Source organism: Aulostomus chinensis, chromosome 22 (genome assembly GCF_037954235.1).
Source record: "Aulostomus chinensis isolate RoL2024-O1b breed Wild chromosome 22, RoL_Achi_v1.0, whole genome shotgun sequence".
NCBI lineage: Eukaryota > Metazoa > Chordata > Actinopteri > Syngnathiformes > Aulostomidae > Aulostomus > Aulostomus chinensis.
In genome coordinates, this window is record NC_141341.1 from 20,808,229 (window position 1) to 20,826,242 (window position 18,014).

At 49.2% G+C, this 18,014-nt stretch overlaps 1 protein-coding gene across 3 annotated transcripts in view; it reads right to left on the bottom strand.

Moving 5' to 3' along the window:
- Positions 1–859: 859 nt before the first annotated feature.
- The window catches only part of LOC147241129 (triple functional domain protein), a 76,065-nt gene continuing 58,910 nt past the window's right edge, over positions 860–18,014 (bottom strand). Inside the window, exons 31-63 of one of the 3 annotated variants that reach the window (XM_086194168.1) lie at positions 17,871–17,963; positions 17,683–17,794; positions 17,412–17,602; positions 17,226–17,327; positions 16,259–16,288; positions 15,695–15,837; positions 15,489–15,588; positions 14,808–15,051; positions 14,576–14,683; positions 14,136–14,329; positions 13,882–14,052; positions 10,514–10,609; positions 10,064–10,212; positions 9,903–9,969; positions 9,503–9,606; positions 9,355–9,424; positions 9,181–9,270; positions 8,990–9,082; positions 8,807–8,857; positions 8,634–8,711; positions 8,350–8,541; positions 8,083–8,263; positions 7,697–7,957; positions 7,110–7,609; positions 6,086–6,333; positions 5,068–5,209; positions 4,935–4,962; positions 4,684–4,846; positions 4,437–4,558; positions 4,271–4,349; positions 3,927–4,127; positions 3,700–3,838; positions 860–3,300 (exon numbers count right to left, since the gene is read on the bottom strand). In XM_086194168.1, the coding sequence (XP_086050294.1) occupies positions 2,749–3,300; positions 3,700–3,838; positions 3,927–4,127; positions 4,271–4,349; positions 4,437–4,558; positions 4,684–4,846; positions 4,935–4,962; positions 5,068–5,209; positions 6,086–6,333; positions 7,110–7,609; positions 7,697–7,957; positions 8,083–8,263; positions 8,350–8,541; positions 8,634–8,711; positions 8,807–8,857; positions 8,990–9,082; positions 9,181–9,270; positions 9,355–9,424; positions 9,503–9,606; positions 9,903–9,969; positions 10,064–10,212; positions 10,514–10,609; positions 13,882–14,052; positions 14,136–14,329; positions 14,576–14,683; positions 14,808–15,051; positions 15,489–15,588; positions 15,695–15,837; positions 16,259–16,288; positions 17,226–17,327; positions 17,412–17,602; positions 17,683–17,794; positions 17,871–17,963 (5,094 nt within the window). In that variant the 3' untranslated portion in view covers positions 860–2,748. Of the gene's footprint in view, positions 3,301–3,699; positions 3,839–3,926; positions 4,128–4,270; positions 4,350–4,436; positions 4,559–4,683; positions 4,847–4,934; positions 4,963–5,067; positions 5,210–6,085; positions 6,334–7,109; positions 7,610–7,696; positions 7,958–8,082; positions 8,264–8,349; positions 8,542–8,633; positions 8,712–8,806; positions 8,858–8,989; positions 9,083–9,180; positions 9,271–9,354; positions 9,425–9,502; positions 9,607–9,902; positions 9,970–10,063; positions 10,213–10,513; positions 10,610–13,881; positions 14,053–14,135; positions 14,330–14,575; positions 14,684–14,807; positions 15,052–15,488; positions 15,589–15,694; positions 15,838–16,258; positions 16,289–17,225; positions 17,328–17,411; positions 17,603–17,682; positions 17,795–17,870; positions 17,964–18,014 lie in introns of those variants that run through there. The other 2 variants (XM_086194167.1, XM_086194169.1) reach the window with 2 other exon arrangements.

An 18,014-nucleotide genomic window follows, 5' to 3' on the forward strand; every position in this document is an offset into this window, starting at 1 on the left:
AACACACGTTAACTGCATATCAGTGTCCTCAAACCATAAAAACCAGTAGCAGGCAACAAACAAATAAAAGAATCAGGCTCAAAAACCAGTATGAACAGACTTTGATATGAAACCCTCGGCCATGTTTGTAGTCTCAGTGTCTTCTGCATTCCAGTGCTGGGAAGCTTCACCTGGGAACCAGCAGGTGACCAGTCAGCACAGCTCCACCCGTACGTCACTCTTCTTCTCTGGTCTTTGTTAGCAAATGTAAAGTGTCAGTTCTGACAAGCCCAATGAAGAACTTTGGCTCCGGACACTTCCAGCGAACCTTGAGCAGCTTCATCGTGATCTGGGTGAAGCGGTCCGTCCTTCATGGGCTCATGACCGGAAATCGATCGCTCTGCTGCTTCCAAACATTTAAGGGACCAATTAAAGCATTTAAGGGTTCAGTCTCTACTTCAGTCCATTTCATAGTAAAACTCAGCTGTTCGAGGGGTCTCGCGCTTTTTGACTTCTTTAAATGTTGACCTGTGAAACCCGGCACACGGCTGAGGTGGGCTTTCGCCTGGGTTCACATGGCAACCCAGAAGATTCTCCACAGAGGAGCCGGCCGAGGGTTCAGGCGGCAAACATGAGCACTGGACCGGCCCCAAGTGGGCCAGCATTCAACCGTGACCCGGCTGGGTTCAATCCACCAGGGGCCTCCAGAGAGACTCAGGAGAACCACACAAGGGTCAAAATTCAACTCCTTCCATCTTAACATTTATCCGACTTGTCAGAGAATCATCAGAAACTGCATTTTGTTAAAGTTCAATTTAAACCCCCCAAAAAATGAAACAAAACACAAAAACCCCCACACATAAAACCTCAAACCAGGAGCATGTGTTCATTATGTTTAATTTTCAAATAACTGATGGCAAAAATGGGAATATTTACAAGAAATTATGATCTGTACAAAGAAATATACATGCAAAGATAAAAAAAATTAAATCATAAAACAAACATTTATGAAACAAGTGGAAACACGACAAAAAAAAAAAAACCCAAACAATGAAAAATAAACCTAAACTGAGGTATCCAGTTCAAGTTAACTTGTTTGAATGGCCTCTGTCTGCAAAACCTTGTCAAATAAATAAAAGGTAACAGAGTTTGAACATGAAGTATCTGAACCTGGCCGGTTGGTTACCGCGGCAACAGTTTCAGGACTGGTGCTTCTGAGGGAGTTTGGACTGACTGAGGCTCCATGAATCCTGGGTGGAGCAGAACGGGGACAGGTTTTGGCAACAAGTGTCTGTACATCCTTGAACACCATCAACTCTTAAAATTGAACTGAATTCTTTCTGCATTTTGAACACAGAAAATAAAATAAACTAATTTTGTTCTTTTAACATTTTTGACGAGTGTAAACAATAATTTCACATGGCCATAGTCTTGTTAACCGTGACACAAAAATCACCATAAAACATTTTTTATTAAGTACTATAAAGCTAGCAACTTTGGTGTACCAATACTACATAGGCATACAGTACAAAAAGTGTTAAATTATTTTTGATCAAACCATAATATGATTGTAGGTCGTGACTTCTGATGTGGGCCTGGAAGTCGAAACACTCCAAGATCAAATAAACACAAACTACCAGCAGTGCTTGCAGTACCAAGTACATGCTTTTCTCTAGATTTATTACAGATACAACAGATGTCTTCATAAATAGTTGCATAAAATGTTAAAGCTGCAACATTGCACATGATAATCAAACATAACATACAATGAGTGCATTTACAGTAATTTGTCTTCCTCTGCCTCCACATTCACGCCGCCGCCGCCGCCGCCGCTGCTGCTCAGGCTCCCACAGTCGCTCGTCCTGCGTCCACCGGCAGGAGTCTGCTGTGAATGCGAGGGGGCGGAGGCAGTAGAAGTCTATATACAAGGTAAGGCTTAAACATCTCAGATCTGCGCAACACACACTTTGTTCTAGGAAAAGCAAACGATGAATTGTGTCTTCTGGGACTGGACAGTGCAGCATTGCGACATGGTCATCATGGTATCATCTTAGTTAGGTACATTATGTAAGCGCGGCCGTCAAAAAGCCTGATCGGACGTATAAATGTCTCAAAAAAAATGCGCAGTCGCCGTCTCCAGGAGTCCAAAGTTGCACGTGAGCATTTTCTACCACTTTTTTTCCTCTGTTTTCTTAAAACTAGAGACAGAACGTTTCCTTTCTATACATGTTTTCTATAAGAAAGGCTGCCTCTCAAATGTCTTTGAGTGTAAAAGAGCATCACACACACACACACACACGTGTCTCCGCCCCCCTCCAGCTACAAGAGGGGACGGCAGTTTGCTCTCACCACGATCACCAGCTGTGCAGTCGCCGTCTCGACTGGCTCTTCTGATCGCCTTGCAAAGGAAAATAAATTACTTCTTTTTTTCTTTCTTCTTCTTTTTTTTTTTTTTTTACATTTTTGTTTACTTAACTAGAAAATCTATTTGAGTGAAAACCAGCAAGCAGCAGTAGACGAGGGCATCCATGATGATTCTGTTCTCTGATTGGCCGGAGAGCTCAGCAGGTGTGAATGGGATTGGTGAAAGGACTACATGACTTCAAGATTCCGTGAAAGAGGATGAGATCAGCATCGGTTCTTCTTCCTGTTCCATCCAGACCATCCAGCAGCTTTATTCGGGGGGGGGGGGGGCAACACAACAAACCCAAATGTTTCCAATAGTTCCGTCAGGTCAGGCTGGCGAGGCTGCAGGGTTTCAGCTTCGTCTCAGGGCTGCAGGCGAGTCTGGATGAAGCTGCGGACCCCTCCGATGGGCCGGGCATCAGTCTGGTGTTTCCTCCGGTCTATGAAGGAGATGAGGCGCGAGGTGTCCAGGCAGCACTCGGCTCTGGCCCGGCTGTCAGCGGGGTCGGCCTGCAGCCACGGCTCCTGAAGGCAGAGCCCAGACGGGGGCCTCTTGCTGGGGTCGGTCCTCAGAAGCAAGCAGACAAAGTCCCGGGCCCCCTGGCTAACGCCCTGGAAGTAATCCCGCGGAAAACTGAAGTCCAGCCGGCAGATGTTCAAGCAGGTCTCCTCCGCGCTCTCGTCCAGGAAGGGGGAGGCGCCGCTCAGCAGCACATAGGTCACCACCCCCAGGCTCCAGATGTCAGAGGTCAGTGATACCGGCTCTCCCAGGACCAACTCAGGGGAGGCGAACTCAGGGCTTCCCAGCAGGGGGTGGATGTAGTGGGCGCTGTTGAGCTGGACAGCATCACCGAAGTCTGTAAGTTTGACCATCGGCTCGCCACCGGAGCTGTGAGCCACCAGCAGGTTCTCAGGCTGAGGAGAGAGCACAGAGGGGTCACCGTGAGAGTTCTCCCACTCCCGCACGAGGACACCCATCCAGAGGGACATTCAAAGGAACATCCACACTGCTGATGAAAAGTTACCAACAGAACTTCCATAATGCAAAACATGTAAAAGTCAGAGATCAAAAAATCGTCCTTCTGAGCAGACGGTGCCGCAGCAACCGCTTCTTCTGATATTTAACGAGACTCGGATGTCAGAGGCCCTGGCGCCGGGGTTCCAGTTACGCTCAGAGGCGCTTGCAAGTCTAACACTATAATAGCCATGTGACTCATAATCTAGAATGTCTATTTCTTATTTATGACATTTGTTATCTCATAATTTCTTTCCATCTCATATTCCTATCGTAACGAAACAAGAAAAACCCCTCACTTTTACGTCCAGATGTACAATTCTGCAGTTGTGCAAGTAGTGTAAAGCTTCTAGAACGTCCCGTAGGTAGCAGGCCACTCTCTCCTCCGTCAGGTTCCCCCAGCTGATGATGTAGTCCAGCAGACGGCCTTGGTCAGCCCTGACGGAGACACATGAAAGAGAACGGGAGGTCTAGGGGGCGTGTCAGGGTGGCGGTCTGGTGAGAGAGAGCATGGTTGTGGACTCACATCTCCAGGACCAGGACGTAGCAGCTGGGGGTTTCGTACGTGTCGAGCAGGCCGACTATGTGGGGGTGTTGGAGCCTCTGGAGCAGGTTCAGTTCCTGAGTCACCCGGTCCCTCCGCATCAGCTTCTTGTTCACCTGTTTGACTGCGACGGTGCGTTTGGTGCCCCGGTGGTCGCAACGCTTGACAACGGAGAAACGCCCCCTGGACGAGGAGGAAGACGTGAGAGGACAGAGTGAGTCTCCTCCTCCGCTTTAGGTCCAGGTCAAGAAGTCCGATTCACGTAACTCAACATTAACAGCAGATTCAGGTTCTCAGCGAGATTTACTGGAGGGGCGACGTTTTACCTTCCCAGTTCAACCACCTCAGTGTAGTGGGAGTCAAAGTTGTCCTTCCAGCTCACTCGGACCCCATCAGTGGACACAGCTGAGACACACAGACCGTCACTCAAAAGCAGCTCTATCAAGCAGGGGAGACCCATGACTGGGTCCAGTTCCATGCCTCTGCTCTTACCCAGCACTCGGAGGCAAGCTGACGATGTGACGCTGCCTAGCTCGTTGGTGGCAACACAAGTGTAAACGCCATCATCGTCAGACGCCACGCCGATGATCCGCAGGGTTGCTTCACCGGTGTCGCTGAAACAAGAACACACAGAAGTCCACATGTGCCTTCCTGTATTCACGTGGGAGCGTCGGCACTGGAGAGGTTAGCCTCCGTGCTACATGCTAGCATCAGTGAATGTCCGCTGGTGTCCTCTCACCTGTAGGCGATGCTGAAGTGTCCATTATTGGTGAGGTTGGTTTGGTTGGGTCCCTTCCAGGTGACGGTGGCCCGCGGGCGACCACAGACCTTACACCTGAGGGTGACGCTCTCGCCGTTGTCACACGTCACATCACTCAGAGGGACCAGGAACTCGGGAGGAACTGGGGGGGGGAGTGGAAAAGACCTTCAGTTAAATGCTTCTGTTGTCCTTTGTTAACATGCAAACAAGCAGAAACCACGCAGACGTACCATCATAGATGTAGTTTGGATTTAGAAGCTGGTGGGAGAGAGAGAGAGAGAGGGAGAGAAGGAGGTCACATGGTAGATTGGACAGGTGACATCAGCGGCGGCAGAGTAGCCCGATGAGTGCTGATCAACTCACCTTTACAGACACTTTATTGGCGAGACCATCCCTGGACTTCCTGTAACCGTTTTCCAGCTTTGTCTCTTTCTTTACCTCTTTCTCCTTTTTCTCAGACTTCTTACGGATGCGCAGGGTTGTATGCCAGGAAGTGGACTTCCTACTGGGACAGGAAGTAGAGCCATTTACTTCACCTTTACATAACAGGTACTCTCCTCTATGATTTTAGGCCGAGGACACGTCAGCTAACACCTGTGTCACTGCCTGGCCTGAAAGCTGAGTGACACATGGCGACATCGCAGCTGACAAAAACCTCCCTTTATGGGGACTCCAGGTGACATTTACAGACACGCCTGGTGACAAAACCAGTCCTGACACTTCACTTATTCAAGCATAAATAAGTGCGTACATATACACGTATATAAAGTCACCATTGAGCCATTTGCAGTTTGGGTTTGAGCCGTTTTTGGCAGCTTAAGTTCTTTACACGAAAACTCCACAAGGCTTTTAACTCCCAACCACCACGAATGCGGATGACTCTTGATAGCTCAGCAGCAAAGATTGGATAAACCAAACCATAAATGTAATCCATTACATTTGTAGCCAGCACACAACCCAGTAAACGCAGGTTAAAAAGCCGGCTGAGTCTTTTCGCATCAGAACACAAGGAGTTCCCTGTTTGCAATGTTCGACGTCACAACTGCTGCACGTCATGCAGCAGAAAGAAGTGAACGCTGTCGCCACCACAGCAACCAGGTGTAGCGTCTGGGCTTGTGAACCATCTTGGTGGCAGCGACAGCAGCGTGGAGGACAGTGACGGCGTCCTCGTTTTATTTTTGCTCCAGCCTGTTTATTAAACTCACTGCCGGCGCCGATGAAGGGTGACGGTGACAAACTGGTCGATGTGCTCGTCCTATGAGGGTCTGAGTTGGGACGATGTGCCTATCAAACCTGTTGCCTCTGCAGACAAAAGCGCTTTGTCAGCTGCTTTATTAGCCAGGGGGGAGGAGCTCTCATAAATCATGACTAAAGCTCTTACTTGACGGATCCCTCGGGGCAATCTGGGACGATGGCCGAGGTGTGTCCCAGCACAAACCCGGGGATCCAGCCCTCAGCGGCAGGGCCCTGCTCGGTAGCTGCTCTGAACACCAGGAACATGTTTTGTTGGTTGCTGGCCAAGATCTGGACCACCTCGCCCTGAATGACGCTGATCTCATCCTCCTTCACGGCCATGTAGTCCTGGGTCACCAACATGGTGGATACGCTACTGCTGCTGCTACTTTCACTCTGTGACAAAGAGAAGAAGAAAGGTCAAGTGGAAAAAAAAAGTTAATCCTTAACATCACTTTTGAAAGAAGGTGATTAATAGAAGCAGTTGATACGATTACACATCCTAGGAAAACTACAAATCTACTGCTTTTAATGGAGAAACGTGAGAACCAGGACAGGAAAGGCCAAAGCAGTAGAAAATCCAGGAGATTCACAGTGAGAGAGGAAGACTGTTCGCTCTCCAGCTGATGCAGGAGGAGGAGAGACTGACATCATCAATTCTTTACTCTCCCTGAGTGGAGAAAGGCAGGAACAGGATGATTTCCCTTCACCCGTCTTTACTCTGCCGCTCAAGGCAAAGACGAGAGAAGGGACACTAGATTCAATGAGGGATCTGTGGAGTACGTTTGCAGACAGACTACAAACGTCGGAGGTTAGTTGCTGGAAAAGTACATTTCAGTACCACACCATGAAGACAGCAGGCTGTGAAGGACGGCCAAGAGGAAGTGTTAGTAGAAGCCTTGTTAGAGTGAAGAAATCAAGAGTAGCCTTGAAAGGTTGAACCAGCTCCACTAGAGAAGTTTAAAACCAGGAAACTGTTGCTAGGGGTCTTCAGAGATCGTCAGAGCGAGAGAGGATGATGCTCGAGAGCAGTGAAAGTAGTCAGAGATGCCAAGTAGTGGACAGATTAGTAGTGCTGGCTGCAGCAGGACAGGAGACAGACAGGACAGATCAGGCCTCCCTCTGCCACCGTGTTAGTTGGAGCAGCACCGGGCAGCAGGTAATGGTCTTACCCCGTTACTCTGGGTGGACTGGATGGACTGCTCACTGGCCGATGAGCAGGTACTCATGCGGTCGGCTTCCTTGCTGTGCGTGGAGTGTCTATGGGTTTGATTTTGGCTCCCAGAGCCAGTTTGGATCTGGTTTGAGTTCTGACGGACCGGACTCTCTCCTGCCTCCCCTGGAAAGGTGAACGAACCAGGTCGGCTAGCTGGAGAGCCTGGCATTGAGCTCCAAAACCCAGATCCAGACTTCTGGCCAGGGCTGGGAGGGGGAGGCGGGAGGACGTCCTTGCCAAAAGCGGGAGTGGCCAGTGGGGAGGCCATGGGAGACACGGCTCCAGGCCGTGGCTTGGATGAGGGTGTGGAGGGCAAAGGCCCAACGGTGGCACGGGGGATAGGGGCTAGACTGCTGGCAGGGGCCTGTGCATGGTCCTCTGGGATCTGGTTGGGGCGCTTGCCCTGTGGGCTAACCCCTGGAGGGAGCAGGGGAGGGACAAGACGAGGGGATGAACCTGGATCACAAGTGAGTAAAACTCTCACCTCAGTCACATCTTTCATTTTACCAACTCAGCACTTCCTTCACACAGCAAGTCTCTTACCTGACATCTTGTTGGGGCTGTCGGGGTCAGCCCCCGGGTGGTGGCGTAGGGGCTGTGGCAGACGGGAAGGCTGAGGGATCCTGGATGGCCGACGGGAGCCACCCTGGGGCCCTGTAGGGACGGAGCTACCCTGGGAACTACCAGCTCCGACAACAGGTGCACTGGAGCCGCTACTTCCAGCAGGAGCTCCCAGGCTGGGTACACATGACCCGCCGCTCGCCCCGACGTGGTTCCTCTGGTACTCAATCGGTGAAGTCAGAGCTGTGACAAGGAACGGAGAGAGGGCTCTCATGAGATGAAGAGCTCTTTCTGTAAAATTGCTCAGTGTGTATGTGTGTGTGTGTGTGTGTGCGCGCATGCGTGTGTATGTGTGTGCTTCAGCCTACCATTGAGGAAGTTGCGTTGGCTCTCCAGTATCTGGCTGATCTGGAGAGTCCAGACCTCACGCACCCCTGGGTGGGAGGAGTGAAGCACAAAGGACTCCACGCTGCTATTGGTCGACCGAGATGTGAGGATGAACTTGCAGGGATCTCCTTCCACGCTCTCCTCCAGACCCAGGCTGCTCACCTGAAGCAGAAGAGATGGAGAGTGATTTTCAAATGACAGAGCAAAGGTCCAGCAGTGCAGACCTGAACCCTCCCTGCATCTCCCACCTTGATGCTGTTCTTATACAGGAAGCCAGGCAGAGAGAAGCCTTTCTTCTTGTCCAGAGGTTCACTGAAGATGACCAGCTGCTCAAAGAGGAAGACTCTCCTCTCCTTCATCCTGCCATGCAGACTGCTCTCTGGGTCGGACACCATGAACGTATCCTGCAGCAGGAGGCGACCCTGAGCTACAATCTTCCCCTGGAGAGGGAGATGGGAAGGTCAGGTGTGTGATATCTGGAACAGAGGAGCTGAGCTGATGAAAACGAGGGTAAAAACGTCAATGTTCTCACGTCAAATCCCTGAAGCCGTCCGACGTTCATCATATCGTTGCACCTTTTTGGCACGATGCACATCACCTCCACTGCTTTCTGTCAGGGTCATCAAAGACAAGAGAGTTGATGGAAATGCTGAACACGACCATCTTGATTTTACATTTGAAAGAAAAATGTCACTGTCTTCCCACCTCCAACTCCATGGACTCCAAACCCGCCTTTTTAGAGTGTTTCAGGAAATCCTACAACACACAAACAAACCACTGAGTCAGACGCTGCAGGTGATGGTGGCATTCTGTGAATCAGCAAGGACACCCAATGGCTTGTAGAGTTACTGAGCTCTGGCACCCCCTGCTGTGCTGCAGCAGACCAACCTTGAGCAGCAGCTGGTACTTCATTATTCTCTGGACAGGCTTGATGAGCAAGTCTGTGATCTGGAGTCTGTGGCCCAGCCGCTGCTTCAGGTCCTTGAAGGGGTCAAAGGTCAGAGGTCAGTGAAACGGCTGCTGCAGGGAGAAGCCGTGTCACATCAGTCGACGTTTTAAAGAGACTGATAAGTTCATACCTCGAAGTACGTGTCGATGTACTCTGACACAATGTGCTCGGACTTGGGCTTGTTTTGACAGTACACCACGTACATGGTGAGTCTCCGCTCCTAGACAGGAAAAAGACATGATTATAAAGTGGCCGCAGCGTGAAACAACATACTCAGACGCTGGGAATCATTTAGAGGGCGGACCTGTTTGAGAAAGAGGGGTCCCAGTCTGTCAGGGTCCTCCAAACATTTCTCCAACTCTCCAAGAAAGAAACTGAGTCAGGAGAGAGAAACAGTGAGCTGGCGCAGCAGTGCGAGGGCCCTGAGAGAGCTCGTACTGTTTGATACGTACTCCTTGTGCCAGTCGTAGATCTGGTGGATGTTCCCGAACACAATTTTGTCCTTCCCCTTCATATCGTCGGGGACGCCCTCCTCCTTCATCCTGCTCATGTAGCCCTGAACACACATTTACAACACACATGAAAAGTTATACCTTCCTGTCGACTTGAGTTGTTTGAAAATCAGCCCCTTCCAACCTCCGTCATACAGTACAACTGTGGCGTGGAGCGAAATGTGTTCGCTGTCAATAAGCAATGTGAACAACTGGAGCAGCGAAAGTGACCACGTTCGTCCCACCACAGATTTCTCCATTTATTTCAAAATGAGTCCACAGAACTGGCTCCATTTGTGGTGCGAGGCATGGTGGACTGACCCTGTGTTCTTCAGGAGAGCCGCGCACTGACAGGACTCACCTCCACCACCAGGCCCAGGTCTCTGACGTAGTCCCGCTCCGTCTCCACCAGCTCCAGCAGAACGTAGCTTCAATAAAAGACAAACGTAGATGTTTGGCTGAGCAAGTGGAAAGAAAGAGTCAGGTGGTCTTTACGCGTCTGACGGATGGAAGTGGACATACTGTCTCTTCTTGAGGATGCTGGTCCTGCGTTCATCCATCTCTTCAATGGGGGAGGAGGAGGAGAGGAGGGAGTTATCAGAGGGGTTGAAGGAGGGAGAGCTGCTGTCTCCTTGTTCTACCGACAGCGAGCTGGGTCGGTCCTCCAGGGCCTGCAGCAGGGAGACACAAGAACACCCAGGGTCAATAAATTTAAATGAAAAGGCTCGCTTTGGCAGGTTTCTCATCAGATCAACACCGGGCTCCCTGTGGTTCGGCCTTTATTTCATCCGGAGCATTTAAACGTCCAGGAATATTGTGTATCTTTGCAACTGAAGCGTCTCAGCAGAAGAAAAAGAGCTCCCAGCTGAACACTTTCAGAAGGCGCCTGATGCCTGCAGTTGGATGGAAATGCTTTGGTGGACACGAGGCCTAAACCAGGTGAGTGTGTTCTTGTCTCTTGTATTTTCCTACCATCTTGCTTTTGACCAGCTCCTCGATGGCGCTCACCAACTCAGCAGCGCTGGGCGTCTCTGAACTGGATGGGCGGACTGACAGACGGGAAGAAGTCTGTAGACGGAGAAATAAGCATGCGTAAGAGCCCAATAACGGACAGAATCACAAATGAAATTCTGCAAACTCTAAATCTGCTTGAACTCTGAATTCTGGACAGGTACAAATTCTACTCCATCACTTTTTACAAGCAAACTTGCTCCTTAACGGCCTGCATCCACCAGATGTGTTTTTGCCTTGGCGGCACCTACGACCTCCTATCACGGACTCAGTAATCGTTCCTCCCTTACAAAATGTAGGTCCTCCAGCACTTCTGCCTTCCTTGGTTGCAAACACCAAGTCTCTGTTATTCTAATAAGGTTTAGGTTCTAAAAGTTGAACTTAATTCAGTGGAATAGTTTTTATCAGTGTGAGATGACGCGTTGGGGGGTTTGTTTCAACGGACTACCTGAGAAGCTGCCCGCCGTCCAGCTGAGCATCTGTCGCGCGCTAATTTCAATCAAGGAACTGACAGAAGCTTGAAGCGGTCGGAGGAAGACCGAAAACATCTTTCCCTTCGAGAAAAACAGTCGGGGTTGTTCTTTGCTCTTCTTTCAAAGCAAAAATAATCTCCAGTTCTCATAAAACTCGGCTGCAGCAGCAGCATCTACGTGACCAGGACAGAAACACACACCCTCAAGCCGGCACATCACCAATCAAAGTTTATGGGATTTGGTTGGAAAACAGACGTTCATTTTTCGAGCAAAAAAAGCATCTGGTGGGCGCAGGCGCCGAAACAGCCACTTACTCATCTTCAATGAATGAAAGAAATACTCATACTGCTTGTTTTTACATGAAAATCTTCAAATGTGCAACTCCCATTCGTGATAGTTTTTAAATGGATGGCAAAATTAAATGCCTGTTACGTATGGACCAGTTCATGTTGAAGGTAGGGCTGTCACGATATACCGGTTACCACTGGAGGAAGTACTGATACTCCGACGATACATGTTATTATATTATAAATGCGCACAGTGAGCATGCAGTCGCAGCCGTGGCTCACAGACTCTCCCTACATTCATCTTCTGAGTGCAGCTCATCGACCAAATGGAGACAAAACACTCAATAAACGAACGAGGAGACGAATTTGATCATCCTGATGATGTCGCTCGTCTACGCCGACCCCACAGCCAACACGGGATATCGTGACAGTCCTCGGTGCAGGTCGAGCTTAGGTTACGTTAAATTGATCACAGTATTAATGATCTTTGATCAGTACAGGTTAGTTCAGTCATTTGAGCAAGCAGTGATTTGGCAAGTATGTCTGTTAAAAGTTTTAGTCTGAAGAAACATCCAAAAAGAAGTTTGCTCTACTGAAGGCCCGAATCTGGGGCTCTAAATCTATAAGTTCAAAGAAAAGTGAAAAGGAAAAGTTCATGAAGTGAAGAAAAGTTCAAATGAAAGGTAAAAACATGGAGGCTGAAAGTTGGGAAGATGAAATGAAAGAAAAAGAAGAAAAAAAGGGGGAAATGTCAGAAAATGTTTGTGGGAGGAGGTTAAAAACAAGGTTTCTGTTGTGTGATGAGGTGATGAAGAACAGCCTTTGAAATGAAGAGAGGATGCTAACAGAGTGGTAATGAGAGAGGTATGTGTATATATAGATATAAATATAAATATATATATATATATGTATATAGTTCAGGAGACTCTCACCCTTGCTGTGCTGTGCTTCAAGACTTTCCCCAATTAGGTTTTCTGGGTGAGGCTGTGAGCGCTTCTGGCCTCGCCAGCGTTTAGAGATGCCAATTACTCGCATGGGTAATGAGGTTAAACGCACAGAGTGTAAAAGGGAGATGAGAACGAGCGGGCAGGGGGTTGGTGAGCGGGGTAGGGGTCGGGGGATGACGGGAACAAGGAGGAGCTTTTTCGAATTTTCACCTGGGGTCATAATTTAGGTTGTCATGAGGGGCTCCTGCGGGCTATCAGTCTTCATAGTTTACACCGGACACAAATCTCGCTAAGCCACGTCTTCCTCTCGTCTTTTACACAAAAAACATGCAGGAAAAATAAACCTGTGGTCCTCCGACAGGGTCGAGTCATTACAAAATGCGCTGCAAAGTTTGTAGAAGTTGGTGCAAATGATGCGTCTGGTCTGTACTGGGACAGACTAAAAAAAAAGCAAAACCTCATTGCCCTCAAATTACAGCTCTGGAGTCACATGCATCCTCTAGAGTTTCCTAAAATGTCCTGGCTGATCTGCTAGACGACGTCGCAGCTATGGGTTGAGGAAACAGGGCGGAAAGAAAAAGTTAAAACCAGTAAAATCAATAAAGATGGAAGGAGACATATTTTGCAGTACGGTTGTTCCGGAGGGTTTAAGGTCTAAAAATACAAATGACATGTTTAAAGGAGTTTTAGTCTAAATGTGGAGGGAAAATTCAAAATGTACTTCCTTTCCAATAATCTGTTGCAGAAACCAAGGACACAAAGGCTTTAGACATTAGCATTTAAAGCTGAAGAGTGCCAAGAGGGGAAAAAAAGAGAACTGATTGAGGGAAGAGACAGAGGGGGAAGCTCGGGGCATTTCAGATGGAGAGGTATGGAAACTGAGACAAAGCAAAGACAGGACATAAATCAAGGTAATGCTACGGCATGGCAAACAGCAAACAATACAACCAGGAAACAAAACAAAAGAGAAACAGAAATTAGTGTCAGAGGAGTCTCCGTTTTAGTCGAGGAGGAGACGTGGACTGCCTGAGAGGTTTCACTGGCTACTGCTTCAGGAGGAGAGAGGGGAGAATATGATGCAACATGCCAAGATAAAAATGTTCAAATGCATAACAGAAACTAAGGAGTCACTCAGTCAGAAGTGTAGTTTTTGTGCCAGATAAACTGAAAAAGTCCTGACAGCAATAAGGAGAAAGACCCTGCGTGTGAAGCTCGGCTCATCTCTAGAACCATAACCGTTGCCAGGACACCGCATCACGGAAATGATCTGTTTTTCCTACATCAGTTCAGACAAAAACATGGCAATCGTTCAGAGCCGGTCTGAGTTGTTCTCTGTTAGCCTCTGGACCTTTTTGAAGGAGTCCGATCCGGACGACAACAAGACTTTCAAGGTGGGCTAAAATACGAAGACCTCAAGTTCCAAACCAATTTAGTAGCACTAAAAAAATGCACTCAGTTATGGGTACTTTTACTGATTAATACTGATCAATTATACTCATCTTGGATTCAGAAAACTGTACTGATATCTTCTGCTTCTACTGTTCATTATCTTTCCACTTCCATTGCCTCTCCTCAACCCCTGGTCTTCTGTCCCTGCTGTAGCGCCCCCTGCAGGCCCTCACCTTGTCATCCTGGGAGTCTGGCTGCAGCAGGCTGTGCTGCTGGATGGCCATCGGTGGAGGCAGAGGCACGGAGTCAGCACCCTCCTCGCCCTCCTCCTCCCCACAGCTCTGCATGCCCGAAGAACTGGACTTGGACAAGGTGCCGCTGGACAGCCCCTCGTTACGAACCCTCTGCAACGCATAACGGAGAGGATGAATCCCGGTTTGTCCCGGAGCTGCAGCAGGAAGTTTAAACAGAGAGTGACCGTATCCACCTCCTCCACGGTCTCATCCTGAGGTGTGGCAGCACTGTCGTCTGAGTCTTTCTGGGATCCCATCGTCATCTCCCCGCTCTTCCTCACCTCACGGTTCTTCTTGTGCTTGTGGGCCAGCTTCTTGACATGGCCGTCTGCCTTGCCGCTGCTGAGCCGGCGCACAGGGCTGGTGAGCCACTTTCTCAGAGTGTTTCCTAGTAAAGAAAGCAAACACACCAACACCGGTTTCCATTCGTCATAATTGACCTTTTTCATCCATACATGACAGGACAGAGTCTCAACAGGTATTTGTAGTTGGAGAGAATACTACAACCTACTCAGCAGGCACATTTACCACGAGCAGCAGGAACCACTGAGGAAAACTGAAGCTAGAATGACAACCAACCATTGAGAGTCGTGCTTGCTGCTGACTGTTACAGGATGTCAGAGCAGAACCATACCTGGTCGTTTTGGCCCTGGTGAAGTGTGAGAACCGATCCCATGACCGGGCTGAAGCGTCGCTGACGACCCGGGCATGATGGAGTCATTGCTGCACACCGACAACGTGTCTGCACAACAGAGCAATGTTGCTTAGAAAGTTTTCATGATGCAGCAGAACATCGCACAGTAAATGAGTGCCGCTCTTCTCTCTGAGGCGAGCGGGTCAGACAGACGACTGTCGACAAGCCGTACCCTTGTGGTTGAAAATGCCTTCCATCTCCATGGAGGACCGGGAGTGGGCAATGCAGAGCATGGAGCAGGGCACCAAGCCCTCCTGGGCTGGGGATCGGTCCGTGGTCCTCACCAGGCACCAGTCGGGCTTGTCATGGCAGCGCTCAAGAACCTCCACCGTCTGGCCCCGACGCACTGTCAGCTCGTTGCTGTTGCTGGCCATGAAGTCGTGTATCACCACGGTCAGCTCACAGCCACCAGAGAGCTGCGGGGAGGGAAGGGAGAATGCCGGCAGAATAAGAACATAAGATGGAGCCACGGGAGACACAAGCTGAGATTTTCCCAAAACGACTGAAAATGTGGAGGCAGGAACACCGGATGTGCTGACACGGTGCTCGTGTCGGTCTGATGCTGGCCCAAACATAATCGGATCTATGAGCCCAAATTCCAATGCAAACACTCAAGTAAAGATGCTGCGACAGTGGAGTCCGTGGTCACAGTGGCGGCTGGCGTGTGTCAAGTATCGAGTCGGGCTGCAGGTGTTTGGCAGTGTGACCACACAAATGTGTTATTAACGGCTCAGTTGTCCCCCAGAGGGAGGAAGCCCCTATCGGATCAGCATCTGACAGAAAATGGCCATCCTACTGTGGTCCTACTCTCAATTACTCCGCTTGTGGTCAGGAGTGTGAGCAGGTGTGTCACCTTGTCGCTGTCCAGGGTGTTCTGTGAGGTGCGGGAGGCCAGAGAGATGGTGTCTGGCTGGCTGCTGCCTTCACCCTGACTGTCAAGGTCTTCTCCATCCCTGCAACACACCCACACATTCATTCAGGATCTTCTTGCACATGTTGAAGTCCACCTGATCAATCGTCCCTGTACATCTAACAAGCACAGCACAGACGGTCGTGTACCTGCGGCCCTTGTGGTGCTTGACTGTGGTGGCTTTGGGAATATGAATGGGCTCCTTGAGCGCCCCTCTCAGGTGAATGGTGCGCTCCTGGATCACCTCCCTGATGTGCTTGATCCAGTCCTGCTTGTTTTCAATGCTGGAGGCCTGATGATGTTCCATGATCAAGGAGGTTCAAGAGGTCAAAGGTTAGAGGTGTCTGGTAATAAACTTCCTTTGGAATTCTTGTTTCACAGAAGTCTGAATCGGCCCTCTTGTCATCTCTTATCAGCTGTGACTCAACTGTCAAGGAATATTCATCTTATTCAATTTGAATTCCTCCATTTCTGTTCTTGCTGACTCGAGTCAGAGCGCCTGGCGCCCCTGTGTAACACGTATTCCTGGTTGGGAATCACTGCTCTTTAAAATTCACGACCTTTCAGCCCCTCCAGATATTTGCAGTAAAGTGGCTCTCTGATACTGAAACTCGTGGTTCTCCAGGAGAGCGAGGATAAGAAGTGCTAAGAGTTTGTGTTTCAGACTTGTGAGAAGTTGCTGAGGGCTGTGTTGCGGGATATTTTGTACTCACCATCGCTCCGTGTTTGGATCCCTGACTTAGCTTTAAATTTGAAATATGAAATAGAGAATTTCACTGGTTTGGTTTTAGAAGATGTACAGGACATTTTCTTATGCTGACAGAATGGACTGACATGATAGAAACGTACAACACTAATAATCTCCCTTGACAGTGTAGCCCAATTACCAGTGTAGCAGACTGCAATGAATGGTGTGTGTGGACATTTGTAGTTAGTAATGAGACACACTTCATTTTCCATGCATGTACCACATGACTGCTGGTCAGTGTTAGGGTTTTTGGCTTCGTGCTGTTCCAACGGCCGAGACAAGTTTCAATCCATTTGGGATGACAGGAAAACAAAACATTTTACCCTTAAAATTGAATCATTTGAGTTATTTCCAGCTCTCAGAGATGATCGAATCGTTAAAAGGCTGAGAGAGGAAAGAGGGCTCGTTTGTCATCCTGATTGAGTGGCACACAGCCAGGATGGGGGATTGTCGGCGTTCAGAAGCTGAATCAGTGTCAGCAGCGTTGGTGGAAGCATGTCAGCCCACAGAGAGTATTAGAGATACAAACATCCACAGAAAACACAGCCCCAGATATACAGATGTGCCTGTGCGTGTGAACAGACAGAACAAAGCAGAAGCTACCCAGAGGAGAGAGAGACAGAGAGAGAGAGAGAGAAAAGGAGGAAATCGTGACTACAGAAAGCTTCTCGCCCACCTTGAAGCTGCTCATGCAATCAAACCAAACATCAGAGTGACAGGAAAGATTAGAATATAAGAACGAAGGTAAGGAGAAACCTGGTACTGAGCCCAGTAAAGGCCGTTAGAACACATCTGGATCTCGGTTTGTCAGTGACATCCAGGCGAATTAGAAAGTTATGATTAGGGCTCCAACCATAAAGGTGACAGACTCTGATATCGTTTGAACCCTGAATGATGTCTTTAAGGAGCAGAGAAGAGGAGGAGAGTTTCACCTTGAGCACAATCTTGTTATCTGAAGTCGGGGTGCGTCCCACCCACAGAGCGAACTTACAGGGGTCTCCCTCGACGTGCTCCGTCACCCCCAACTCTGAGGTCTGGAAGGTCGAAATGGACAATGTCAGGCATAAATCCGATCAAATTCTTGGAGAATAAATTGTCAAAAGTCAAGCACAACATACAAAGAGTTTGCTCTTGTAGATGTATTTGCTCCTGCCGTTCGAGTCCTTGACCTCTTTGCTGAAGACGAGCGACATCTCAAAGAGAAAGAGGTGGCGCTCGCGACCTTTACGGATCAGAGTCTTGGGATCCCACACCTGGAAGGACTCCTGGAGGATCAGCTCGCCCTGTGACTCAATGTTTTCATCAAACCCTGGAGGATGGAGAACATAGTTGCAGCCAACTTCTTCCGAGTCGCGGACAACTAAGATTTCAAAAGTGAGAGTTAATTACCTTCCAGCATGGAGAGGTGCATGGCGTCGTTGGCTTTCTTGGGAACGCTGAGCATCACCTCCAGACCGTCCTTGATCTCCCCTTTCCCCTCCTCACAGCATGTCAGCAGCTCCTAACAACACACAAAGCATGACTACCTGACCGTCTGCAGACGGCCGCCACGGCAGGGAGCCTTGCACGCTGGGTACCTTCAGCAGGAGCTGGTACTTCGTGATGCGCTGCACAGGCTTGATCAGGTAGGAAGAGATGGAGTTGGCCAATCGGTGCCTCTGCTGAATTTCCTGTCAACGCCAGCAGAGAGAGGAACAGCGTTGGAACTGGACACTCAAGTG